This window comes from Mus pahari, chromosome 20, assembly GCF_900095145.1.
Source record: "Mus pahari chromosome 20, PAHARI_EIJ_v1.1, whole genome shotgun sequence".
Lineage (NCBI taxonomy): Eukaryota > Metazoa > Chordata > Mammalia > Rodentia > Muridae > Mus > Mus pahari.
Genome location: NC_034609.1, coordinates 17,102,935 through 17,130,857, shown reverse-complemented (window position 1 = coordinate 17,130,857; position 27,923 = coordinate 17,102,935). Strand labels below are relative to the sequence as shown.

Genomic DNA, 27,923 nt, shown 5'->3' with positions numbered 1-27,923 from the left:
TCAAACACTGTCACTCAATGGGTGTCTTTATTTATACTTGTTTGCCATTTCCCATGGGGAACTGTTAAAGGGAGAAGCAAGAAGGCTGAGAAGGAAGCCACTGACTTGGTTCTCCTCCATCCAGTGGAGGAAGTGACTGGGCATGATCTGCACAGAGTGGGAAGGGGAACCATCACTAGGTGGGCTGAGATGCATCATGCAGTGATGTCAGACAACCCGAGTCCTTTAGGCAGAAAATACAGTGGAGTGAAAAACTGGAAAGGTTGAAGGAAACGAGCGAAGGACAAAACAAAAGCAAACAGTTAAAGTGGTGCAGGTGTCCGGGCAGCCCAAAGGGTGAAACCAGGTGTCTCTAATTTCCACCTTGGCACACCGATATCCCACTGCCCCATGCCAGGCTGTTGGGCCACCAGTGCCCTCCTAAGCCAGTCTCTGTTGACTCTGAGAGTGCAGAAAGCCATAAAAATGACATAGATGTTGAAGAACCAGAAGTGTGGAGCACCAGGGCAGCCCAGAGAAGGGCTACATTGCAAATATCCCAGCATCCCCTAGGGTGGGCAGGAAGGAGAAGCAGCACCTGGGAGGGTACAGTCAGCACCTTTCTTTGGGCACAAAAAGAAGCCACCCTCTTAAATCTGAAATCACCAGGTGAAGGAGAAGGCTGGTTAACTACAGAGCGGAAGACAGAGCCGCCAGGCCACTTCACATCCTTCCTTCACCAGTGTCCTGGGCCTGGTGTGCAGCAATAAAGATGACAAGGCCCCTGGGAACAGGGCCAGCTCAGCAGCCCAGCCAGTCTGATTTGATGCTTCCAAACTTCACACTTTTCAGACTTTGGTTTTCCAGCTTCAGGTAATAAGCACCCTTGAAGAAGTAGCTGTGACCTGAGAGAGAGAGAAGGAAAAGAAACTGGACCCACTCTGACCTTACGTGATACTCGGGAGGTCCCTGGGAGCTGGTAAGTCTGCCTGGCATAGGGAAACAGCTTTTCAACCAGGGATGCCCCTCTGGGTTGGAGGAAGAGGAATGGCTAGGAAGTCAGGTCTCTTAGTAGCTGTGCCTCTAAGCCAGGGATCAGTGCACCAACTTCTTAGAGCAGTGGTTCTCAACCTGTGGGCCCTTACCCTTTAATACAGTTTCTCATGTGCTGAACCCTCTCCAGCCATAAAATTATTTCATTGCTATATCATAAATGTAACTTTGCTACTGATAGAATCATAATGTAAATATCTTTTTTCCAATGGTCTTAGGCAACCCCTGTGAAAGGGTCATTTGATTCCCTAGAGGGGTCACAATCTACAGGTTGAAAACTACTGACTTAGAACTTGTTATGAGGGGCTGGTGAGATGGCTCAGTGGGTAAGAGCACTGACTGCTCTTCCAAAGGTCCTGAGTTCAAATCCCAGCAACTACATGGTGGCTCACAACCATCTGTAATCAGATCTGACGCCCTCTTCTGGTGTGTCTGAAGACAGCTACAGTGTACTTATGTATAATAAATAAATAAATCTTTTAAAAAACCAATTTGTTATGAGATTAAGTTACACTATATTTGCTACTGGTGACAACAGCACCTTTCTGAGCACAAGCCAAACACATCAGGGGATGGAGAGCAGAAGGCCCATATTTAAATATAAATAAATGTAAGTATGAATATGACTCTAAAGATAAATATTTGCTTCCCTTTGCCTTTAATTCTGAGTGAGTTGCCAAGATGTCAACACATCTGGCAATAGTGTATGAAAATGCAGATGTCTGGCTTCTCTTTAAATCTCTAAAATAAATAAAATTACCAGACCCTACCCTTTCAGGTCAGCAGTCAGTAGAGGCTAAGGAATGACCCTTCACTGTCAGTGAATCACTTGCCTCTGGTTTCTTACAACTCTCTCTCTCTCTCTCTCTCTCTCTCTCTCTCTCTCTCTCTCTCTCTCTCTCTTTCTCTCTCTCTTCCTCTTCCCAAATACACACAGTCACACAATAAGGTCCCTCCATGTAACTACTCATCAGCTCCCCCACCACACACACACTCAGGCTCCACCCACACTCACACACAGTCACACAACAATCATGCCCCTCCATGAGCACATATTCAGCCCTCCCACACACACACATTCAGGCACACACACACACACACACACACACACACACACACACACACATACACACTCAGGCACACACATACACTCAAGCACATACACACACACTCAGGCATACACACAAACTCTTACATACACTCAGCCGCCCACAAATACACTCACACAGACCCACCCACACACTCATACTCACTTAGCCACATATACACATAAACTCTCACACACATACTCAGTGCCCCACACACTTAGCCCACATGCACACTCAGGTACACATACACACAAACACACACACTCAGGTCTATACACATGCACACACAAACACTCAGATCCACACATGCACACTCATAAATAGGCACACACATGTACACACCCACCCACATATACACTCATATACTCACACACACATACACTCAGGTCCACACTCATACTTACACACATGTACAAAATTCATGTGCTCAGTAACACACACTTACATGTGTGCATAGTCAGACCCACACTCAGACACATGCACAGAAACATGCACACTTTCATTCACACACACACACACACACACACACACTTACACATACACACACACATATACATATTTCTTTTCTACTGTTTTCCCTCCTTATCTCTAGTGGCTCTGGAATGTGTGAATTCCTCCAAACATGAATGACCCTGTCTACTTCATTTGAAACCCTAGCTTACATTTGACAGCAGTCCTTAATGGAGCATTTGATTATACATGGCTTTCTTTCTTCACTTCCCATGGAAGCTCAGGGATATGAGCTTTGCAGATGGTAAGAGCACCCACACACCACACCACATACACACACACACACACACACACACACACACACCTTTGTGGTACTGAATTAAAACCTCCTCTAATAAGCCATGAAAGCCAAACTGACTTCATTTCCATGATCCTAGAGAGTCACAGAAGCCTCCCTGGGAATATGGTTTTCAAATTCCAATTACTGTCCTGTGCTGACGCTGCAAAGAAGCAAGCAGCTGAGTGGGGGGGGTCACTGCTGCAGGAGTGACAGAGCATGACAAAGTTTGCCTTGTCTTGAGTGTAGCCCTGCTTCTGATGGGAGGTGCTTAAAAGGCCTCCTGAGAAACCCGATACAGCCTGGCTCAACCCCCAGAATGAATTTAGGGCACCAGGCCATATTCCTGGTCCCTGGAGGCCTCCCAGCCCTCCCCTTCTGGGGCTCCAGGCTCTGCAGCTGTAAGGGCCCTTCTAGGTCTTACAGCCTGGAGCTTGGCGGGGGCAGCAAGGGTCAGGGGACTGGCTGCCTTCCCAGCGCTGAGCTGAAGGGACTGGTTTGTTTTCTGGGACTGCCCTGCAGAAGTGTGTGCCAAAGAGGAGCTGTTTTCTGGCTCAGGTCAGGCAATCCTGGACCGCTAACAGAGGCCTGGGTAGCTCACCACCACCCTGCAGGTCCACAACTGCATCCAGGTTATCAGGGATGGCATTCCAGGAGTCTGCGATGAGCTTAGGGAAACCAGGGTCCATTTTCTTCTTCACTTCATTGTATCTAGGAAAGAGACAGGGAGACTTAGATGGCTTCTGTAGAGGCCAATCCCCTGCCCACCCCCCTCACCGATGGCAGGGAATGGGTCCAGGGAATGAGCCGTGGCCCTTCAAAGGGGAAGTAGGCAGCAATGTGAGCGTCAGACCTGGGTTTGAATCCCTCACTACTACCTCCTCATTGAATGGCTTGAGACAGTCCCTAAAAGCAACAGCCAGTGTGACTGCCACCAAGAAGCACAAGCTTGCATTTCTTCCATGTCTGGTATTCAGCAGGATTAGGGAAGTGATCATTCTTTCTTTTTTTCTTTTCTTTTCTTTTTTTTTTTTTTTTTTTTTTTTAGACAGGGTTTCGCTGTGTAGCTCTGGCTATCCTGGAACTCACTCGGCAGATCAGGCCTGGCCTCAAACTCAGAAATCAGAAATCTGCCTGCCTCTGCTTCCCAAGTGCTGGGATTAAAGATGTACGCCACCTCTGCCAGGTGTGATCATTCTTTCAAGGCCTTTTTTTTTTTTTTTTTTTTTCATTTAATTTGTCATATGTTTGGGTGTATGTCTGTGTGTCGTGTGAATAAGTGTCCTCAAAAGCCAGAAGAGGGAGTCAGTTCCTCTAGAACAAGAGTTATGTAGAGATGGTTATGAACTGTATGGGTACTGGGAATTAAACCCAGCACTTGGAGAACAGCAGATAGCGCTGTTGACTGCTGAGCCACGTCTCAAGCCCCTCCCTAGCAACCTTTGACGCCCCACTGCAGTCCTAGGACCAGTGAACCAGACCCATAACCCTTCCATTGTGTGGTTTGAACAAATTGCTGCTTCTTCATCTGTCAAGCGGTGGATCACAAGCCATGTCTGGGAGTTAACCGTGGCTCAGAGAGAGTGAGGTTAAAATGCCATGTGGTGGGTGTAAGCTCAAGGCCATGAGTCACCGGGCAGACTGAGTGCCATGCAGTCCCAGCCAGAGCTGTCAGGGTACATGTTCTACCAGGCCCTGAATTTCATCCAGGTAAACACCTTAAGCATTAGGAAATCCTTCTCCTTGCTCTTGTTTGAAGTTTCTTGGAGCACTTTTAAATTGCTGCTGTCCTTTTCTTCCCTTCTTTTTCCCTGTCTTCCTCCCAACATACTAGCTATATTTACTATAGAGACGTAACACTACACAAGCTAATGTGCCCCCACTGTGTGCCTGTGGCTATCTCAGTAAACAAGGTCAAAGGTGGAAATTTCTAAGCAGATCCTTTTAGGTACCATTCTAGGGATGGCCAAGCTTGCTTTCCTCCACACAGCATCCTGGATGGCCCTCCTTTTCCCCAGCAGCAGCCCTACCACCTCCATCAGGGGTTCCAACCAAAGCCTATCCCATGTCTGTCTTTTCTAGGGGGTTCCCTTGCAACCTGTCACCCCATGAACTGTCAGAAAAGCCTTCACAACTGTAACTTCATCTGAATACAATTTCTTGGAAAAGCTGTTTCTTCGTGGCCCGGGGTTACCAAAACCAAGTCCCCCTAGCTCAAAATCCCCCCCCACCCCACCCCCCCCCCCCCCGTCGTCCCCCATCTGCATGACCTCTACTGAGCCCCCCACTGTAAATCCCTGAAATTACAATGGTACAGAGATGTGAGCCCCAAGCCTCAAGGATTCCTTCCCCCCCCCCTCCAGCCCAGAGAGAGGGCAGGAATCAACCCCCACCCACTGTATAGGTGAGGGTCAGAGAAATGAACTAGCTTGCTTCCAAAAATTTCTTTTCATCCAGGAAGACTACAGTGCCATGTCAGGAGAGGTGTCCCTTCCTACTGTCTACAGATGTAGAGGGTGAAATACAGAGTGTCAGACATTTGTGTCTTAGGTTTTCCACGGGTGTCTTTGACTTACTTCTGCTTTAGTATCCTTGGTCCAAAAAAAAAAAATGGCGCTCATAACAATATCTACCTTAAATGAGAAATCAATCCAGAGGATATGCAGAGCTTCTATCTGGAGTAAGACTCAGGTTTGGAACGAGAGTTGCCAAGATTAGATGCAGACGTTTTTTTGAGCCTCTTTGCACCATAAGGTCCAGGAGGACAATGAAGAACTACATCTGAGCCTCTGCCTCACCAGCACCTAACTTTACAAAGCACATAAGGGATACTGAATGCATCTCTGTGGTTTCAGTGGGGACTTCAGAAAGCAACAGCTGGCCTGCTGGGGACAACTGCTCACCCTAGTCTCTGTCTCTGTCTCTGTCTTTATCTCTGTCTCTTTCCCCCTCTCCTCTTTCCCTTCCCCCTCCCCCTCNCCCCTCCTCTCTCCCTCTCCCTCTCCCTCTCCCTCTCCCCCCCCTCCTGCAACCATGGCCCATGAAAGTGTCTCAAACTCTGTGTCACCTCTCCTGGGACAGATCTGTCTCTTTTGTATGCACAGTCCAGAACCTGAGATCAACCCTTTCTAGTCCGGCCCCTTTACCAAAGGCTCATGGAGCGCCCTCAGCAGAGGACAGTATCCTTTCTGGCATCTAGAATTAGAGGCCTTATCAAGGAAAAAGATGAAAAGACACCAGCAAGACATTTCAGGGCCTGTGAGTCTGTGTATGCATGCACACCCCTGCTCACACAGGACATGCCTGTTCTTGCATGTGTATACACATAGAGTGTGTAGGAGGGGTTCTGTGGGCGTACTTCCCAGGCATTGCAGACGAATCACCTAGGGTTTATAGGATTCTGAGATTCCTGAATCACGTGTCTGTGACTGTCCATCTCTCCCTCCTTCCACACTTTGGTTTGAAAGATTCAGAGTGCCTGGGATGCCATTCGAAGTACGTGGGCATGCCAGCGGGGTGTTCCGGCGCCCATGTGCCGAGGTCAGCTCAGTGGTTTCCTGACAGACTGTTTTTCTTCTTGAGGCTTGAGATACCAATCAGCTTAGGTTGCTAAGTATCTCAGCAGTGCGTCCAGAATTCCACCCTGCCATGGGCAGCCCCGGGACCTAAGCAGCTTCTGAATCAGGCCAGTTGCTGGTGGGGTGAGGGGAAGAGAAGGGGGAGGAGACAGAGGCCCTGGATTGTTTGTTCAGGGACGCCAGACAAAGTGTGGGAGTTCCATTAGTAGTTCCTGGGAAAGGCTTGAATACAGTGACAGCCACAGAAGGTGGGATGGGGGCTGGGGGGTGGAGGGGTGCTATGGAACTCTAGTCCACTCACTGATCAAATGACCCAGAGAGCACAGTGAAGGCAGTGCTGGGGAGAATAAAGGAAAAGCATCTTTAGGCTTATCTCCCGGGCCAGCACACTTACATGTAAGTGGGACGGACAACTGAGTTCTTTAGTTTCTTTAGGTCTCAGTCGTGAAGGATTGTAAGCACACTCCTGGGTTTAAGCTATGCCCACAGATACTGCTTTCTCTGGCCCCTCATCCTCACCTTTGCCTCTCAGTGCTAGAGCCGCCTTTTCAGAGGATTTGGAGCAGAGCCACCTGCTTCTTAACTGTTCCCCCTGCCAGTCTGCACCACTGGCCAGGCTTGCCGCAGACACGCAGACATGGGGGAGGGTGCCTGCTACTGATGTGGGTGTGGGGGATGCCTGCAGTCAAGAGGGAGTGTGCCTGCTGCAGACATGGGGGAGGCTGTCTGTGGCTTCCCAGGGCCTGGTTGGATGCTGTCTTCTTCATTTCCCTCTGCTCCCTTACCTTCACCTTCCCTCCCTCGGTTTCCAGGGCACTGGAGGACAAAGACACTCTCCAGGGCCAGAATGGCAGGACTCAAAGCCCAGTTGTCACTCCATGGCTCTGTGGGAACTGAAGCTAGTTTTTAAGCCCTTGCAACTGTTTCCTGCCAGTGAAAAGTTGGAAGAACTATGACTTGTACTACACTGGGCCTTCCGATTAGCATCTGGCATACACCCGCAACAATAGCAGCTATTATCTGTAACTATGTTACCAGCTCTTCTGCATTGCCCCAACAGGCAACTCTAGACTAGTTGTCTTCCTGCCCAATCAGAGGCAGCTGAAAAGGGAAAGGAAATTCAGGCAAGAATTAACCTAACAATATTACAAAGAAAGTACATCCTGACTCCCCTTGGAGGGCCTGTTCCCCAGCAGGCTGGGGACCAGGGAGGAGACATCCACCCACACTGTGTATATCAAACCACAGAGTGTCTTTCCGCATGAAACTAGCCATGTCGCCATTGTACCTGGGACCCCCTTACCTCCAGAACTTGTCTCCTGCAAAGATGTATGTCTTCTTGTTCTTACTCCAGTTAAAGGCAGCATCTACTTGCTGGACATCAGGGGGCAACCCCAGGCTGGTCAGTGGCTTGGGGTATCCACGCTCCAGAGTGCTGGCAGAATAAACCCAGTACTCATTCCCTAAAGGAAGGGACAGAAGATGAACTGGTGGCTGTCGGGAAATACCTCGGGCCAACCTGCGCCTCCTGTCATCTCTCTGACAGAGGAGCCTGCTGGGTCTTTCTCAGCTGGGTGTGACCTTCTGCTCAGATCCCAGTTTTGAACCTAGAAGCAGGCCTTGAGCACAGGATCGTGTTTTATTTCACTTTCTTTTGAGATGAGCTCAGGTAACCCAGGCTGGCCTTGAACTTCTCATCATCCTACCTCACTCTCCTGAGTGCTAGGATTACAAGGAGGCAGACTCCCCCACCCCTGACTTCTATAGGGCTGAGAACTGAACCCCAGGGCTTTGTGCCTGCTAGGCAAGTATTCTACCAACTGAATTGCACTCACCCCACCCCCAACTCATGTGCACAGGGTTTTATAAATTGGTGGTGAAAGGTGATGGTCAAGGGAGGTGATGTGGAAGAGAAGCAGCCAATGCACATGTCATAGGGAGCACAAGAAGCCCCTCTTTCCCACCTGGACGAAGTGCCCTGAGAGCCGAAGCTCACTTGGCCAGGCCCTATGGTCACCAAAGGATGGAGATGAACGCTGTCCGAACATGAGACAGTAAGTTAGCTGAGCCTTCAAGGCTAGCCTGGGCTACACAGCAAATGCAAAGGCCAGCCTGAGTTGTCTGATAAAACCCTGTCTCAGAACAAAGATAAAAGTAACAAGCCTAATTAAGTGATGCTTCTTTGGAGTCTAGACACCACGTGATGCTTCTTCGGAGTCTAGACACCTTGTATAAAACTGTTTGTTTGTATCCAGGTTTCAGACACCACCCTCTATTCAAATCAATACATGTTTAAACAAAGTACTTTATGTTAAACAGGAGGCACCACTGGGGGCTGAAGAAATGGTTTGGCCACTGAGAATGCTTCTTACTCTTCTAAAAGACTGGAGTTAGATTCCCAGTACCCACAGGAGTGGCTTACAACCTCTGCCCCCAGGTACTTGCCTTGAGTTCCTGCCCTGACTTCCCTGGATGGTGGGATGTAAGATAAAATATACCCTTCCTTTCCCAAGTTACTTTCAGCCATGGTGCTTTATCAAAGCTATAGAAACTCTAAGACATGCTTGTAACTCCCAGTTCCAGGGGGAATCGATGCCTCTAGCCTCTGTGAACACCTTCACTCATGTCCACACCCCAACACACATCCATCCATACATGCATGCACCTGTGTGTGTGTGTGTGTGTGTGTGTGTGTGTGTGTGTGTGTGTGTAATGTTTTAAAATTTTTTGGGTTAGGGATGTAGCTTGGTTAGTTGAATATTTGCGTAGCATGTGTAAGGCTCTGAGTTCCACCCACAGCATCAAATTAAACCAGGTGTGATGGCAGAAGCTTGATCCTAACACTGGAGAGGAGGCAGGAGGATCATAACTTAAAGGTCATCCTTGGCTACACTGAAAGTTTAAAGCCAGTCTGGATTGCATGAGACCCTACCTGTCTTAATACACATACACACACACACACACACACACACACACAGAGAGAGAGAGAGAGAGAGAGAGAGAGAGAGAGAGAGTCTGGTTCACATACTCAGACATATACACATATACATACACATAGAAACAGAGACAGACAGACAGACTNGAGAGAGAGTCTGGTTCACATACTCAGACATATACACATATACATACACATAGAAACAGAGACAGACAGACAGACTCAGAGAGAGAGAGAGAGAGAGAGAGAGAGAGAGAGAGAGAGAGAGAGAGTCTGGTTCACATACTCAGACATATACACATATACATACACACAGAAACAGAGACAGACAGACAGACACACACACACAATTAAAGGTCTAACTAAGGTAGCTACTGACTAAGCCCTGGAAAGTTGTTAGGGAAATATCAGCACTGAAAGGATGTTCTGTTTTCTTCCAGGAAAGGAAACAATGATCAACACAGAGCCCAGAGAAGACATGATTGTCCTAGGGGTGGGGCTGGTGGATGCTGGGTGTCTAGACCAACCTCCCAGATAAATCTAAAGTGTGTTGGCTAGATTTTGTTTTTTTCTTTCTTTTTTTTTTTTCTTTTATCAACTTGACACAAGCTAGAGTTATCTGAGAATGGGGACTCAATTGCAAAAATAAAATACCTCAATAAAATTGCCCTCTAGGCAAACCTGTGGGGCATTTTCTTAATCAGTGATCAATGTGGGAGGCCTCAGCCCACTGTGGGTGATGCCACTTCTGAGCAGGTGGTCCTGGAGTGCATAAGAAAGCAGGTCGAGCAAGCAATGGGGAGCAAGCCAGTGTTCAGTGCTCATCTATGGCTTCTGCTTCAGTTCCTGCCTTGAGTTCCTGCATACACCTGTAGGCTGGAATAAGCCCTTGCCTCCTCAAGTTACTTTTGAACCTGGTGTTTTAGCACAATAGAAACCCTAACAAAGATACTGTGCTTTGGGAAATGATGTTGAGACAGATCCTTAAGGGAGCTACAGTACCTGCAGGTGCCTGGGAACTGTGGTTTGGTAGAGGAGTGGATCCAGTTAAACAGGAACTGAGGGCCAGTGAGACCCTCCTACATACCTGCGAAGAACACAGCCTTCTCCTCCTGTGGGGCCTCATACACGGCATCAATCTTTTCTGGGAGCTCAGGCCAGAATGTGGCCACCAGCAAGGGACCTGTGGGCTTGTCACGTGGTGTCACTGTCCGCCAAATAAACCTGGGAACAGGAATGGGCCACAGACTGTCACACCTTTCATGGCTCTGTGGCTCTAACCAGAAAACCAACTCAGAAACTTGGTAGAATGGCGGAAGGAGGCAAGGTCAAAAGAAGGTTGGAGAGAGACACTGGGGAATAGGAGGGACATTGCTCTGCAAGGTGCCAGGGCTGGGAAGCCACTGTTTGCTCTTGCCCCCACCTCCTCCAGGAAGCTGCCCTGGACTGCCTCTGTTTCCCATGTTTCCTTCCTCAGTGACTCTCAACACCAGCACTGAGTGCCTGGAGTGGTTGTTGTTTACCTCATCTGTCCTATTTGATGAGAAGCCAGCTGAGACAGCAACTGACAGTACTTCAGAGCATTTTCAGAATGTAAATGGACCGATCTCCGTGCTTTGGCTACATTTACCAGGGGCATACAAAGCACCAAGCACTTTTATGAATGAACCTTGTAAAATGTAACACTCATAACTGCTTAACGTGAGCTTGATGATCTGCCCAGCATCTCTCACTCGATCCTCCTTCTCTCAGCTCCATATGCATAATCATCCTTCAGCACGGGGAGCCCCTGATGCCCATGAGCTCATCCTCATCCTAGGAATTGATCCCAGGGGTCATCAACCTTTCAACATTGTAACAGGACTTGCCATTGAGTTACAAAGACAAAAGCTATCATCAGCTGCCCTTGGCCTTGAGTATGGGTTGGTCACGAGTAAGCCACTGATCTCAAATTGCAATCCTCAGCCACAGCAGCCCCAGCAGCCCCAGCAGCACCTGGGCTTGCTATGGAAACGTGAACCTGACATCTGCAGAGCAGAATTCTCTGGCTTATGATTGAGGCTCTGTTTGAGCAAGCCTTCTGGGTGACTCTGTTTGCCAAAGTTGGTTAACTTAACATTTTCTTGCTATGTGTATTACATCAGCATGACAAGATTGAACAGATAGACTAGTGTCTCACCTCTAGACCTTCCCCCTCCTTTCTCCCTCCCTCCCTCCCTCTCTCTCCAGCCATTGGAGTCATCTTGGAACTCAATCATGGCATACAGGTAATGCAGTGGTGTCAATGGACAACGACCCTTCTTTGCCCCTTAAAGCAGCTTTATCCCTTGACTTTATACCATGAGAGACCAACTTTTCTTCCACTATTTAATCTGGTGCAAGAGAGAGTGGTTACTTGAAACAACACACACAAGGCAGGGACATGATCCTCATTTGCCAACGACACTCGGATAGATTATGATAGTGCCTGGATTTGAGTCCATATCTAATGCCAGAATCCATATTCAAGGATCCTGTAGTACAGCCCTATTGAGCTGGCCTGTTTAATTATTTACAGGTCAATTCAACGACTCCACTGAACATACATTTAGGTCCTTCTGATAGAACGTGTGATACAGTGTCAGAACCACCCTTGGCCTGAGCCTTGGCTCAGAGCTGTTTCTGAGATTCCCACATCTGACAGCTTTATACATGATCAGTTTCCACAGAAGCAAGTGCTGCAAGCTGGGGACCTTGCTGGAGAGTAGAATCCCTACTGACCTCTTCCCCCTCTTCTACAAGGTACAGCAGGACACCAGTAGCGCCACAATCACTAAAACTGGGTCAGGCACTAAGACCTAACTGTATCTGACTTACTGCCTTTTGAGTCTCATTTCTCATTCTATCTTCTTGTTATCACCTACAAAGTACACAGACTCTGGGAAAGGCAGAGCCTTTGTGTCCCACACCTGCTCCTGTGTCTGAAGAAAAGCCCTTGGTGGGACAGAAGGAAGATATTCCCTGGATATCTTTTAGCCTCAGTAGATTCTCTAAACCACACTGTATACTTCAGGAACTTTTACCTCTGTCTCAGATGTATGTTTCCTAACCTGGCACTCCTATCACGAGAATCACCTCCATTCTAGGAAGTATGGGCACTTCTTCTGAGAAAAGTGATGTGATATTAACTCCTGGTATACACTTTTCCCTTTCGTAACTATCATGGAAACCCTTCAAGGCAACCGTCACAATAGATGCTAAATTATGATTTATTAAGATGGCAGCTAATGATGCTGGCATTGTTCTAAGCACTAAACTCATCTAATCCTTGTATTTGCTCTATTTGATAGGGTAAAATATCAGCCCCATCTTAAAAATGGGCAAGCTGAGGTCCAATGGAAACAGTGAACCTGCCGGTGATCATACAACCTGTAGAGAACTCGTGTAGTTTTCTACTTCCACCGCCCATTTTTCTAACCATTATACTCCATGAATGGATGAGTGGATAACTGGATTAATGTATGGAAAGGTAATAGAGAATAGAAGGACAGTGATGCTTGATAAATGGATCAATTGATCAAAAGATACATACATGCATATGTACATATATACCAGATTAATAGATTGAGGTAGGTCTAACTAGATGGATAGACGATGAACAGATAGATGGATGAATGGACTTTTTTTTAATGAATGGACTTTTTAATGAGGTGCTATTTCTCATATTTCTCATATCCCAGGGGATTAGGGTGACACTCAACCATTTGTCATTACCAGGGCCTCATAGAATGAAGGAAATAATCTCTCCACCTCTCCTCACTTGCTATCTATACAGACATCAATTTGGCCACTTGAGATCAATAGCATTCTGGGAGAAGACCAATGGAAGACAGTAATTCCCCTACATTCTTCTCTCTGTCCTACTTTAGAATCATGTCTATATGTGCCTTGCTATATGATAACACAGTCTGTCTTCTAGAGGCTGGGCTGGAATGGACTGGGGCGCCCAGCTTAGTAATGTTCTTTGATTTCACTGGTAGAAGATTCTCAGATACTGCATAGATGAAATCTCTCAGTGTGCAAGTATGGTTTGATTTAGCCTCTTACACCTTGACATTTACCACAAGTATCAACAAACTATGGGAGAATGAGTGGCATGTAGAATATATCAAACCTGCTGATTCAAAGGCTTAGACATCTGATAGACCCAGAATTCAAGAGAGCCACTTGTATTGTAAGCCATCAAGATCTGTGGGTTGTGAGACACAAGCGTAAACTGCTTACTGCAGGTCATTCTGTGAAGCCCCAGGAGCCCTCCACAGCAGTGGGGGCACAAGAACAATGGGAAAGGACAGAGGCTAGAGGGTAAGAAAGACAAAAGCAATCTCACTCACCGGTCCTTGAAGAAGAAGATCTCACCACGGATCTGAGCGATGCCATCAAAGACAATGTCCTGTTTGCAGATCTCCGGAGTGACAGGTCCCAGTGTAGGTGTGGGGCCAGTACCAGTGTCAGTATCAGCATCGGGGGAGGGCCCTGGAGAATGGGGAGACACCTGACCTAGACTCTCCCCAGCAACAAGGCTTCTCATCACCAGGCTCAGCCCCAGTACAGCTCACTTAACCTGCTAAGGCTACAAAAAAAAAGAACAGTCTACCCAGTGCAGCCTGAGCTTACAGACGCTTGACTCTTGTGTGGTCTCTTACTTTAAGAACAGAGAAGGCTGGCTGGTGCCAGTAGAGGTGTGGCACTTTCTTAAGGATATGCTTTTGTACTCCTCAGGCTGAGCAACAGTGGAGTCCAGGGAGGTGAACTGTTGCATCATTTCAGCCGGCATGTAGCCTTAGCAGGGACGGCAATGTCACACATCACTGTCTGCATCTCTGGTTCTTTCCCAAGTTCAGAGTCCGTGGGCTTCCCCATCCAGGATCCACTTTCACCACTTGCCTGGTCCAGGAACCACTAGGACTATTATATAATTGATTTCTTTTTTAAGAAATTGACTGGCTGCTTTTTAGCCTCTAACCTCACTGAAAGCGCAGACAATAGCACACCATCATTGGTGGCAGGAAGCAGTTGTTATGTTTCTATGGCAAAATGAAACATGAGCATCTTACAAGAACTAGTAACACCCATTTCATGCTAGAGAAAATCCTGCCCTGTAGGCAGCTCCCTCTTCTGGATCCTAAACCCTACCTGACTGCTGAGACCTAGTTGATATTGGGCCAGACAGAATGCCTTTCTTAGCCTCAGTTCATATACCTAGCACATGGAAATGGGGAACCAAGAGAGGCATGGATAACTAGAGGCTAGAAAGGGCAGGTTTGTCTCAGCAGCCCTTTCGAGCATTACTCCAAAGCCCGAGGACCAGGCACAAGCTATGCCCCCTGATGATGTCCCTGACCATTCTGACTAGATGAGGTCTGGCATTTTCCACCCCCCGTGTCTTCCCACCCAGGCTGTGGAATCCTCGCAGACGCCTCTACCCTCAGAGGCCCACAGGCTGTGGCTTACCATAGAGCTCCTGGATCCCCTTGATGTCATCATGGGATAATCGGAAGTTCTTGGTGTAGGTGTAGATAGGGGCCATCAGAGCGCCAGGGTCCTGAGAGTGTTCCAGCCCCATGGCATGGCCGAACTCATGGGCTGCCACAAGGAATAGGCTATATCCTGAGTGCCAAAGTAGGGACATGAGGTGGAATTCAAGTGAGAAATAAGACGGGCATCAAGACTTGCTTCATAGGAAGGAGATTTGGGGGAGGACAACCCCAGGGTAAGGCTAAAAGTTCTAGAAGTGGCACGTATTGGTTTTCCCTTGTGCAGAGAGTGCTGTTGCTTTTGAGTAGGCCAGGCAGCATCCTCTTGCCTTTTCCCAATGATGGTTGCATGTGGTACAAAGGAGAGAGAAAGGGGTATCTGCTTCAAGTCCCGTCTGTGAAAAACCATGCTTTCTAGCCCTTTGGGAGAGTTGACACTAAACCTGCTGCTCAGGATCTCAAAGAAGAAGAGCGAGAGGGAGACTCTGGACTCAGGGTTTCACCATTTCTTCCCAGGGAAGGGAGTAAAAACCACTCCCCTGGGAATGTGGCTTGATGATATAACATTCGCCTAGTGTATGCCAGCAAATCCAGTCCCATGGGGAAACTGAAACAAAACATATTCATGCCTGTATGGCTTGCTCAGGCTTGGCCACGGAGAGCAGGCAAATCATTTGCCACACCCTCCGTGCTGTGACTCAATTATTCCACAGGCCCCACTACAATAATAATAATAATAATAATAATAATAATAATAATAATAATAATAATAATAATAATAATAATGTGATAATGATAATAATAGTATAAAATAAAATTCTGTCCCTGCTTACCTAGGACATGTGATCTTATTTGCAGGTATCACCAAAATGGAAGTCAGAGCCAAGAATATTGTTATAGATCTAACTATAATTCCAGTGCTTGACATGCTGAAGTAGGAAGATTGTGAGCTTGAGACTAATCTGGGCTGCAGAGTGAAACTCTTGTCTCAAGCAAATGAATCAGTTAAAATGCTACCCACATTGCAGTCAACAAGCTCTTAACCCACTGAGGATTACAACCTCATAGGAAAAGAGACAAAGGGACTGATATGGACCAGAGAGTGACATATAATGACTGAAGCAGGTAATGAAGTGATACAGGCATGGGGAGTGAGGTTGGGGAGAGGCACTTTGGTTGTAAACCTCCAGCCTTCTAACTAGGGGAAGAATCAGTTTATGTTGTCCCAAGCCACCAGTATATTATGCTTTGTACATGGCAGCCTGAGTGGCCACAAACTTCACATGGATGGAGATCCCACTATAGGCAAAAGCTGCACCAAGCAGGGGTGTCAGCCTATCTCCTAGGACAGCATTTGACGGGCAAGACAAATTCCTAAGAAAACCTCATTTGGCCAGCTGTTGGTATTCACCAAGGTACACCTCAATACAAGAGAAAAGCAATCGTCACAGAAGGAAAGAGTGTCCGGGTGAGCATCAATGCTCCATGCTACCCAGCCTAGAGTCATTGGTAAAAACTCTCAGTTGAGTGTTTATCTCCATCAGGTTGGTCTCCAGGCATGCTGCCGAGGAACTCTCTTATTATTAATAGATGCAGAGAGCATAACGTACTGCAGCTCCATTCCCTATGCATATATCTTAGGCTGTACAGGAGATCAAGCTAAGCATCAGCCTGGGGGCTAGCAACACAGTGCTATCCTGCCATGGTTCTTGCCTCCAGGTTCTTACCTTAAGTTCTTACCCGGACTTCCCTCAACCTGGGAGTGTAAGCCTCTTTGTAGCTCTTTCCTCCCTAAGTGTTCATTCACAACAACAAAAATCAACCCAGAAGAGAAACCCCCCTAATTCTGGCAGATGCTGGACCCATCCCCTTACCTAAACATTTTGGGCTACCTGAAACACTGAAGCTCTGGGCATCTAGGCACTGAAGGCTGCCCAGCTCAAAGACCAACAGTAAGTAAGGTCTTTCAGTGACTCCTGCTAGTGACAGTCCTGCCTGGAGGGGTGGCTGGAGTGGAAGGCAAGAAAGGCAAAAGCAGGGCTGATCCCCACCCACGGTTAGTGCCTAGTCATAGGGTCTCATTTTGAAGCTGTGTGAATGTCCACCTGAACTGTCTGGACCTAAGCAGGGATCCTGCCTTCCCTGCCGGAGCAGAGTCTCTGCTCTGAAGGCTACATCTGAAGGTACAATGGGGGTATCTTGTCTAGAGACAATATCTATGCTTGATCCATCGCCTGGGCCTCAAAATGTTCCAGCTCGGGTGTGGAGGAGTGTCCAGTGTCTCTATCCAAAGACCGGGGCCTCATACCTTGGTCGGGACAGAAGCCCCACTTCCGGTCATCATCGTAGTTGGTTGTGGTCGCACACCACACCTTGCCATCGTTTCGGCCAGCGCTGGTGCAGCTCTCATACTTGTTGCCCAGGAAAGTGAAGGGGAAGACACATGGGGCGCCTTCTGAATTTCCACCCACAGTAGACATAGCTATGGGGTAAACGACAGAGGTCAAGGAGCAGCAGAGGATCTGAGGCGCAGCCAGGAACCAATGACGAGATGGTGACATTAGCATACACTCACTGGGTACCAGTCCATCCTGTTCACCTCCATCAATAGCCCTGGTACAGGAGAGACCCTGTAGTGACATCTCCATGTCATAGATGGGACTTGTCTTGAAGAGGCTCGAAGAGATTAAGAAACTTGCTGAGCAGATAATGCTTGAAAGTTAAGTACCAGACCCAAGGTTTAAGCCCAGGTCGCCATGGTTCAGAGTCTAGAACTGGACCCTTGCAGATAGGAGCAGAGAGGCCAGACACCCAGAGGGCTGAGCGAGCTGATGGTCTCAACACACTGCCCTGGAAGATGAGCCTTGAGGCACATAGTCTTACCAGACACCAATCTCTGATTTAGCTTCAAGAAGCAGGCTCAATATACACATGTTGGAGAAAAGAGAAGTAGGAAAGGATAAAGAGGAGATGGAGAAGAGATAGAGTTGAGAGAAGGTGAGAGGGAAGATTAAAGGTCAGAAGAAGGCGGGAGGAATACAGTGTCAGAGCTCAAAGACTGGGTGCAAACTGGCTAGCAGGCTGTGAGCCGGCTGGCCAGAAATCAATAGCACACCTGCAACAGCTGATTCCCACACCCATGTGGTACCAACAGCTAGTCTTGGGGAAGATGCTGTAGGTGGATAAGTGGGGATTAAATGTCAAAATGCTTGCCTCTGAGGAGCAGAGAGAGGCAGGGATACCCACCGGTCTCAGGGCAGAATCCATACTTCTTATCCCGGTCATAGTCCTCGGTGGTGCCACACCAGCGGTAACCATCAGTGCGGCCCTCGGTGGTACAGCTGTTGTAGGAGGTGCCCTGGAAGCGGAACGGGAACTTGCAGGGCTGTCCATCTGCATTGCCACCCATGGTAAACAAGGCTGGAGAGGGGATGAGAGGGGAAAGATGCCATTGAGAGAGATATCTGGCTGGGTAGACCTGGAGAGTCACCCACTTGCTGGTTCATATAAGACTACTAATTGTAGCTATGTTAAAAAATATTAATCACAAACAATCTCTAGGGGGCTGGAGAGATGGCTCTGCAGTTACAAGCAATGACTGCTCTTCCAGAGGCTCCAAGTTTGGTTCTCAGCACTCATATCAAGCAGTTCACAACCATCTGTAACTCCAGCTATGGGGATTTGATGCCTCTAGCCTCGGAGGTACCTGCACTCATCTGTACATGCTCACACAAAGGCATACACACCTACACTAGTTTAAAATGATTAAAAAAATAAATCTAAAACACCAGTGAACATTGACTTCTCTGAGAAAGTCCTCTCTGGACATCTCCACTGCTGCTATAGCCAATCCCCACAGAAGGGAGAGATAAGGAGAAGGAGAAGGAGAAGGAGAAGGAGAAGGAGAAGGAGAAGGAGAAGGAGAAGGAGAAGGAGAAGGAGAAGGAGAAGGAGAAGGAGAAGGAGNAGGAGAAGGAGAAGGAGAAGGAGAAGGAGAAGGAGAAGGAGAAGGAGAAGGAGAAGGAGAAGGAGAAGGAGAAGGGGAGGCTGGTACCCTGGTATCTTGGCCTCCTACTCTGATGACCACAGGGTAGGGCATGACTGGAGAACTCGGAGAGACAGGATCAAGATCAGCCTGTCTTGAGCTCCCCCCAAGGCTCCCATCCCTGCATCCACTCCGGAGTTACAAAATGGTGTGTGTCTGGAATTGCCAAGTAGCAAAACCACAAGTGCGTAACGAGGACCATCTGTGTACAGCAGTGCCAGAGGTGACCTCACTGGGTCTGTTAACTCTACCACAAGCTGAATAGAACTCAAACCCTGGCTTCCCAGTGCAGGGACAGGGGTGGGTCTCTATCTTCATTGCCATTCTCCCCTTCCCCAAACAAGAAACCTTTTCCTGATGGGCCAGAAGAGTAAAGCTTAGCGAAGAGGTAGATATGAGTCCAGAGGCCCAGGTGGTTCAGAGTCAGGAGGGTTAAGTGATAACTTTGATCCCACCCAGAAGCCCTTCTCCTCTGGGACCCACCCTCTTCCCAAAGAGAAGGTCAGGGAAGACACACTGAATCAGCAGTCAGGAGGGGCTGAGTAACCAGAATCACTGCCCCAAGACCCAAACACGTGTGCCTTGTGCGTACTTGAACCTGGCCGAGGACCAAATCAATAGCCAATGTCTGGCACAGAGTGAACCCATCCAAGCTGGAGAGACGTTCAAGGCTGTTTCCTATCTATCCACGAAGCCTGGACCCACAGAAGGGCTGACTCTGGGAAGGGTTTCTGTGTTTCCCCCCATGTCCAACCGGGAAACGCAAGACTCAGTAACTTGAGTCTTAGTACAAAGTTTAGCTTCCGTGCTAAGAACATAAACAAGGCTGAGCTAGAACTCTGTGGTGGAGGAGGTCAGACCTACTGTGTGTGAGGCCATGGGTTGGATCTGTCCCACAGAGACAGAAGGAAAAGAAGAAATGTCAACAGGAAGACAATTAGAAGTTCTTTGTTCCTTCCCTCCTGTCCAGGTGATTAGTGGCAGTTAACGATGTTGCAATAGGAACAGGAAGAGTCACAACCATATACAATTATATACAATTATCAGCCCTCCTTACCCCAAACAGACTGTCCTTAGTCGATGATCCAGGGATGCCTTTAGGGGTTGGGGAATAAGCTAATACTTAGAAGTAGGTCTGTATTTTCTCTCTCCCATTTCTCCAACAGTTTTTTTTTTTTTTTTTTTTTTTCTGGTTTCTGATTTCTAGAACCGTCAAGTGAGATGCCCTGGCCAAGTATGATGTCATGCATGCCTTTACAAAGATTTATGATTAGAAAGTGTGTCCAGGAAGCTTTCAAAGTAGATTGAGTGTGGACATCAATACCCCTCCGCCCTTCACACTTTTTCCTCAATAGATGGTAGAAGAGGGAAAATGTTTTGACCTCTGATGATCGTTCTCTCTCTCTCTCTCTCTCTCTCTCTCTCTCTCTCTCTCTCTCTCTCTCTCTCTCACACACCCCACACACACACACACACACACACACACACACACACACACTCTGAATAGAGCTGAATACCTGTCCTGGCACAGGAACAGAAGGCAGAGTCAGATGTTATAGCTGTGACCACTTTAAGTGACTCTCTTTGGTACCGTGGGCCCAGTTTGAGAGGGATGGCTAATATTCTCAGACTGGAGACTGGAGATCCTACTTGGATCAGGTACCAGCTTGGACTGAGCCTTGTTTCCCTCCCACTGCTAAGCTCTTGATCTGTCTCCAGGCCTCATCTCTCTTCTCCTGGCCTCCTAGCCTTGAACCATAGAGTTTGTATGAAGTATAAAGTGGCCCTCCAAAAAATGTATTGATACATTCATTCTCGTGTATGTTAGAAAAAATAATCAATATATCAAATCCATAATCTCACAAATAATAAAGCTAAGTCACTTAGCTAAATATGAAAAAGTAAGCAGATATGGTCATGCACCACAAAAATAGCATTTAAGCTATAACAGACCACACACACAGGGTGGGAGTCCTATGTGACAGTGGTCCATGAGGTCAGACTGACTGGAGACTCTGAACCCTTCTCAGCTTGTGTCATAATACTGTATTCACACAGTGATGGTGAACTTGCACAACTAAACTTCTTAGAATGTGTGCCTGTCCCTAAAGCAACACAGTGGAGGCGGGACACAGTGACGGCTGAAATCAGGATAATGGACACTTGGATGAAGGGATGAAGGTTGACTGGCCTGTAGAATGTGGAGGATGTAGGCATGGCCAGTGCCCCTAGCTAGGCTGGGGGCCTGGGTAGGGTGAGGGCTGGGACCAGGGGCCAGGGCAGATGCTCACCTTCATGGGGGCAGAAGCCATACTTGCCATCCTTCTCAAAGTTGTATGTGGTGGAACACCAGAGGAAGCCATCACTGCGGCCAGTGTCTGTACAGCTGCTGTATTCCCGACCGTTGAACAGGAAGGGGAACTTGCAGTACTCGCCGTCAGCATTCCCATACTTTACGCGGACCACTGCAGGACACACAGAGCATGGGACCCAACTCTCCAGGGCCTTCCTCAGACACCGCCCAAGGGGATCATCCTGGGAGCTGAGTTCCCTCCTCCTCTCATTGCCCTGATCCCATCAGAGCAAATGAAGGGCTGAAAGTGGGGTTGGGTTGCTAGGAGACAGGAATGAATGCTGACAGGAGCTATCTTACCTTGTCCTTCTCCCAGGGTCCACAGCTCATCATCATCAAAGTGAGAATCTCCCCCAACACCAGTGCCCGGGGCAAAGGCATGTGCCAGGAGTCCATCCTTGCCGTCAAATGGGTATCCATCTCCATGCTCTGAAACCCACATTGCCTCTTAGCTGTTATCATTCCCTGCCCCCACAGCTGCATCCTTAAGCTCAGCCACACCCTTATCTGTGGTTGGAGCTCCTCGGCCCTCCAAACACCTGTCCCTTTCCCATTTCCTATTGGGGTGATCTGGAATAAGCATCGCCGGGGGTCGATGGAAAAAGCTCCAGCTTGGTTGCTCCCATCCTGTGGCCCATACTCCTCGAGGACGCATGGTCCTCTCCCCTGCACCACAGAGAGACCTTTGCTATGTTCATTGCTATCAGGAACACTGTACCCACCCACATGTCTTCTGAGCCACTACAGCACGATAACCCCATCCCTTCCTGGCACCCGTGGCCTCCCATCAACTCCGTCTTCCTCACTATACCCTATTCTCATGCCAGACTGCCATCACTATCCACGGAGCTAGTTTCAGGCCCTGCTGTGACCGAATGCTTCCCCTACTTATCCCCAGGTCCACACTGCTCTTCCCCTGCCCTCCACCTTCACTGTTTTGCCTCCTCGTATCCATACCACCAGCCTTCATACATATACTGCTGCCAGATACCGACCTCACATGGTGGCTTGGCCCCAGATTCTATTCCGCTTCCTCCCGCGTTGCTATTGGGACTACTGAATTTGAATTGTGAAGATCTTTCTTATTATGCTATATCCAAGTAGCCATAATGCATTTAGGGGCTGTCATTTACAGGGCACAGTAGGTTTTCGCTGCATGCAGGGTATATTACACTGCATCCTCCGCTATCACAGCCATGGCTTTCCAGTGTCTGGGACATGCTCGGCTCCCTCCGTCTGATGAGCATCTGATGTCTACACTTCTTGGTAAGCTGCCTTCAGGACCCCCACGCTTCTCAAATGACTACCTAGCCCCGTTGTTTCCGTGCTGCCCCATTCTCCAGCCCAGTTCCGCCTACCCCAGCGTCCAAAGTTGATCATGATGTCAGCCTCCCCATCATGGATTCGAGAAAAGCGCAGCGGAGTCACATCGCTCCATACTTTTAAGGCCCGAGCAAAAGCATCATCCACTGTCTCAGGGTCCAGGTCAGGTGTGTAACCAATGATCCTAGAAGGGGGAGAAGTGCATATGACTGCGCATATCCACAATTGTGCAAGTGTCTACGTGCATAGAGCGTGTGCGTGCGTGTGTCTGTGTGTGTGTAAGTGTTCTTGTGCAGCAGATGCATTGAGCAAAACTCACTGAGAACACCCTCCTATACTGCCTTGATGTCTCAACAGTCTCAGACCTCCTCATCCCTCATTCTGTCTGTCTGGGACAAGGGTACCAGGGAAATAAACAGTACAATATCAAACAAAAGGCAGAGATCTCACCCTTGATCAATACCAGGCACATAGAGTAGAGGTCTTAGCCCGATTAGAAACCAATCCTAAAACCACTATAAGATTAAGAACACAATTATCAACTGATCATCAAGCTTCCGCCACCTGACCCAGTGACCCAGATGACAGTAACAATCACCAACACTTGTAGACCCTTGCTCTGTATCAAACATTGTGGAAGCTTTTGATTTACATTTAATCTAATGTAGTTCCTCAACCACCCCTGTGAGAAGCAGATTTCTTAACCCTGTTTCATAGACAAGGATACCAATTCTAAGTGTGAGAGAGTAAGACCAGTGCCCCAATGACTAGATCTGCCTGGCTCCACACATCAAGAACTCTGTATGCAAAGTGTCTGAATGCTCAGCTCTCAGCAACGACACCTCACGGACCCCCTGAACTGAGAAGGCAATTCCCAAGGAAACACACATCCCTCAGGGGCCTGGCTCCGTGTCCCCCAGCCCCTCCTGGGCACCTGTATGTGATCTGGTTCTTGTCCCACTTGGGCTTGCGGGGGAAGAAGTTGTAGTTGGCCACATCTGGGTTGCCACATCTTGGCTTCCGCATGGTCTCGATGGTGTTCTGGTCAAGGTCACCTGTCTGGGGCAGCCCAAAGAACTTCTGCATCTTCTTGAGGGTATCCTTCAGCACAAAGAGGTTGCAACTCTCCTTGGGGCAGCCATAGAAGGTGTTCAGGTATTGCTGAAAGAGACGGGTACTCTCAAAGCCGGGAGCTACCTTGGGATGGCAATGCACATTAACCCCCAACTTCTGCCAAACATTCTTTAACTGGTACAGGATGGAATCAGGAAATCAAAGACAGTGAGTGGAGCCTTAGGCTCTCAAATGAGTTCCATCATCCACCAGTGGGGTGATTCACTTGTAGAGGGCATAGCTACCACCTTTTATTTCCTTGAATTTATAATTCAGTGAATATTAACTTATGTAACACACATACACACACACACACACACACACACACAGACACACACTTCCTGTCGTGCAGAGGAAGAGGAAGAATCTAAGAAAAAAAGCAGACAGCTTAAGAAACTTGCTCAAGAAGACACCACTCACAAATGGCAAATCGGGATTTGACATCAAGTGGTCAAGCTCCAGAGCCCATGCTTGAACCCTCAGACCCCAGCTTCTATCTGACTGAGCCTCCCAGCAGACCTAGGAATACATTATTTTCCTCATATTTTCTTTTCTTATGAAGAAATTCAAAGATTGTGTGCATGGGGTCTGGTAGCAGACCTGAGTTCAAATCTTAGCTCCACCATTTCTAAAACGATGCTGGCCTTATTCTTTAGAGGCTCTGCCCCAAACTACCAACCAGCTGCTCAACAAACAATGTGCGATGGCCACCATGTGTCAATCCCTGTGCTACTGCAGGATAAACTGATGGTCGAAACAAGCACGTCTAGTCTGTAAGATTCCAAACCTGACACAAGAATGTGGGTGGATCACAAATGCAAACTTAAATGCGTGGGGAAGTCTGGCTGGGATGGCAAAAGGCGCTAGGAGTTCTGCTTCAGGGACTGGCTCTCACCTGCTTGGAGGCACTCAGCAAAGGGGGGAAAGAGGGCATGATAGTGACGACCACAATAGTGACGTAATAGCAACAATGCCTGATGTGTATTGGGTGCTTCCCAAGTGCCAGACCCTCTTCCAGGAATCTAGAAGTACCTGACCACCTACCACAAAGACGGTGCCACTATGACCCTCTGACTTCAAAGAAACATCCACTCTGGAAGTCAAATCGGAGATCACCAGGCCAGTAGATTAACATAGGATGTGCACGGAGTCAGGTCATGTAAGTTAAAAGTCCGCTCTTTGTCCTTCCTTCCTTCCTTCCTTCCTTCCTTCCTTCCTTCCTTCCTTCCTTCCTTCCCTCCCTCCCTCCTCTCTCTCTCTCTCTCTCTCTCTCTCTCTCTCTCTCTCTCTCTCTCTCCCTTTCTTCCTTTTTCATTGTTTTCTTTGGGGGGGGCGGCTTTTCACTTTAAGTTGAACCCAGTGCGTCCCTGGCCCGGTCTCCCCAGGTGTGTACCATCCCTGACCACCTTATTGAGCCCTCTCCACCTGTCACATGGGACTCCTTCAGGAGTGAAGTCATTCCATCTACACAAGGGCTCATGCCCCACAGGTTGAGAACCCATTGCTGTAAAGGAAGCCTTGTGGAAAGAGATTTGGTGTGCCCCGCCCCCCCCTACTCCCCGCCCAGGGCATGTGGTTCCTAGGCTTGGATAGACTGGGGAAGAGGCTGGCTGGAAGATTTCTAAAAATGAGTGAATAAAGGCCATAAAGAGACAGATGATGTCCTGAGACCCAGGAAAGCATTTAAGCCAACCCATGGCCAGTGGATGGCGAGAGGAGTATGCTGCTTACAGTGGGCATTGCTTTGCAGCTGCCTCCCTGTCTAGCTTATGTGATGGATGCTGCTGCCAGGGCGCCCCAGAGCCAGGCGCACGCTCACACAACAACAACTAAGCCGCAGCTCTGGAGTCTAGCCAAAAAGGAGGTCGCACTGGCCGCTGGCCGACCCCAGCCCGGCTCAGTCCGCCCCCGCCCCACGCGCCCTGGCCTTCTGCTCCTGCTCCTCAGGCCTGCCAGCCAGGCGTGTTGTTTCCTTGTGTCCTCTGATCCCAGGGAAAAGTTCAAAGAAACTCTCCTTGGACCCTCCTGGACAACTTCTGCATTAAAATAAGGTATCCATCAAAATGCACAGTCTGCTTCTCTCCAGCCTCAAATGACTTGCCAAATGGTCCCTTCCAGCGTCTCACCAAAGGCCTGTCTCTAGATGTGTGCCAAAGTTTCCCAGAAGTTTGCCAAGCCTTGCTTTGGCTATCCTTTTATGCCCAAAGGCTTATACAAATTATATGCCAAAGCACACCCCCCATTTTCAAGAGATTTCCCCCTTTAAACTGATTGCCCTAAAGGCCTGACAAGATGCTTGCCAAAGGTTCTGTTGCCAGCTCTCCTGTTGGGTCCAAAAGACATTTATAAAGCCTGCCTAAAGCCAAATCCCCTAGGTAAAGTAGACAAAGTCCCTATTATTCACAAAAACAAACCTTTCCAGATGTTTCCCAGGGCAATCATCTCCCTCCTTTGCTTCTTCCTGGTTCCTAGGATGTACGTACCCTGAACTCCCCCAACTTATTTATCTGTGGCCTCTTCTTACCAAAGCCCCCTCCTGTTTGCAAAAGCCAATCTCTCCATCAACTGGCCAAGAAAGAGACCCTCAAATATGTTTACCAAAGTTCCTCCCAACGCTGCGCGCCAGTAGAGGGGGTCAGCGGGAGGGTGGCCTGCGTCTTCTATTTCCTAAATTTGTCTAAGCCAGCGTAGCAACTTACCACTGCCAACTCTTTGTCTGTTTTAGGGGCGACATCGCCGGGGAACTTGATGATGGGCGACGGTGCAGCGATGGCGCGGCCCAAGAGGCAGCACAGGACGCAGAGAACCCGCAGAGGGCCGGCGAGCGCTCCCCAGGCCACTCGTGCCTCCATCGTTGCGCTCCCGGGCTCCGCGTGTCACCCTGAGGTCGCTGGCTGTGCCCTGGGGTCTGTCCGGCTAGCGCCTGCTCTGCAAGGCGTTCCGAGATCCCCTTATTCTATGGCCTCTGCTTCTCGGGGCTCAGGAGCTCATAACGGGGTCCCACGTCCCAATACACACCACTGCCGCGGGTGCTTGCAGGTCCTGGCAATCCCTTTGTATATCTAAAGTCCTGGATGCACACAGAGCCTCCAGCCACCAGGGAAGTCTGGATGCAGCGGAAACAAGGGCGGGCAGACGCCAGATGTGGCCGGCTGGGCTGGAAGAGTGCTGGCAGCACCGGGTGGAGTGGGGCGGGTCGGGGAGTGAGGTCCGACCCGCCCCTCTCCTCCCCACCCCCTTTCTCAGCTTCTTCCCACCTCTTCTTCCATTCCCCATCCCCCTCTGCCTCCAGCTTCCCTGGGCCTTCTTGCTCCCTAACTGGGGGCTGCCACTCCACCTCTGCACCTAGGTCCTCTTTCTCTAAACAACTGGTGTGAGGAGTCCTGCAGACTCTTATTTAAAGATGGGATCAGGGCCTTGCCTTTGGAGGAATGCTGGGATCAGGACACTGAGCTCCTGGGCACAGGAGTCCAAAAAGTGAAAGTTAGAAACAAGAGAGTTCAGGCCTTTCATGATGGTCCAAAGCAGAAATGTTAGATAATCAGCCATAGAGCCACTCAAGGAAATGAATAGGAGTAGAAAGAGCCAGATAGAAATTAATAGAATCTAGCCAGCCTTCCTTCTCCAAAATACACATTTACTTGGTTTCACTGGTGGTCCTCACTAGAACACAATCCAGTGAAGAACACAGCACTCCAACTTGAGAAATGTCCCCTCTCTTAGGAAAGACAGCTGAGTCTGACCTTACTTACTTACCCCCACCCCACAACTAATAAGAACATTCTAGGATAGCTTCTTGGAAGATGTGACTTCTGAGCTGTTCCCGGAAGAGCAGCTTGGGGGTACCGGGTGGGAGAAGAACAGACATTTCCAGCAAGCTCTATTAAAGAAGGAGATTCCCCCTGTCTTAAAAGTAGAGGCTATCCTGCCCCAGGGGCCAGCAAGGATAATCTGGAAAGGAGGTGGGATTAGGGTGAGCTGGGTCTAATTAAGAAGCCAGGGCATGTGCTGAGATAGCCAGCATCACAGCATCACCTGCCTGAACAGAATTGGAGATCCTGGAGATAGAATACGCCCTCTATCCCTTGGCTTGAGAAAGCTCAGTGGCTTGGGTCTAGTGGGCTTCTGACAAGTTCAGGCTTGCCCAGCAGGC

At 48.6% G+C, this 27,923-nt stretch overlaps 1 protein-coding gene across 1 annotated transcript; it reads right to left on the bottom strand.

The window, feature by feature from the left end:
- Positions 1-8: 8 nt before the first annotated feature.
- On the bottom strand, positions 9-26,957 carry Mmp2 (matrix metallopeptidase 2). Its single transcript, XM_021220020.1, has 13 exons — positions 26,470-26,957; positions 23,592-23,818; positions 22,693-22,841; positions 21,635-21,763; positions 21,273-21,446; positions 18,183-18,356; positions 17,245-17,418; positions 14,914-15,069; positions 13,794-13,935; positions 10,508-10,644; positions 7,789-7,948; positions 3,509-3,618; positions 9-884 (listed from the first exon to the last, which is right to left on the bottom strand). The coding sequence occupies exons 1-13, from the start codon at positions 26,620-26,622 to the stop codon at positions 781-783; spliced, it is 1,989 nt and encodes a 662-aa protein (XP_021075679.1). The 5' UTR covers positions 26,623-26,957; the 3' UTR covers positions 9-780.
- Positions 26,958-27,923: the final 966 nt, after the last annotated feature.

Bases quoted from the DNA above. Each gene is read 5' to 3' on its own strand.
- Mmp2 (XM_021220020.1), bottom strand. From the start codon at position 26,622: ATGGAGGCACGAGTGGCCTGGGGAGCGCTCGCCGGCCCTCTGCGGGTT. The intron at 10,645-13,793 runs GTGAGTGAGATT...TCCTGTTCCCAG, and splicing joins ATCTTCTTCTTCAAGGACCG to GTTTATTTGGCGGACAGTGA. The intron at 885-3,508 runs GTGAGCTACCCA...TCTCTCTCTCAG, and splicing joins TGTGGACCTGCAGGGTGGTG to GTCACAGCTACTTCTTCAAG.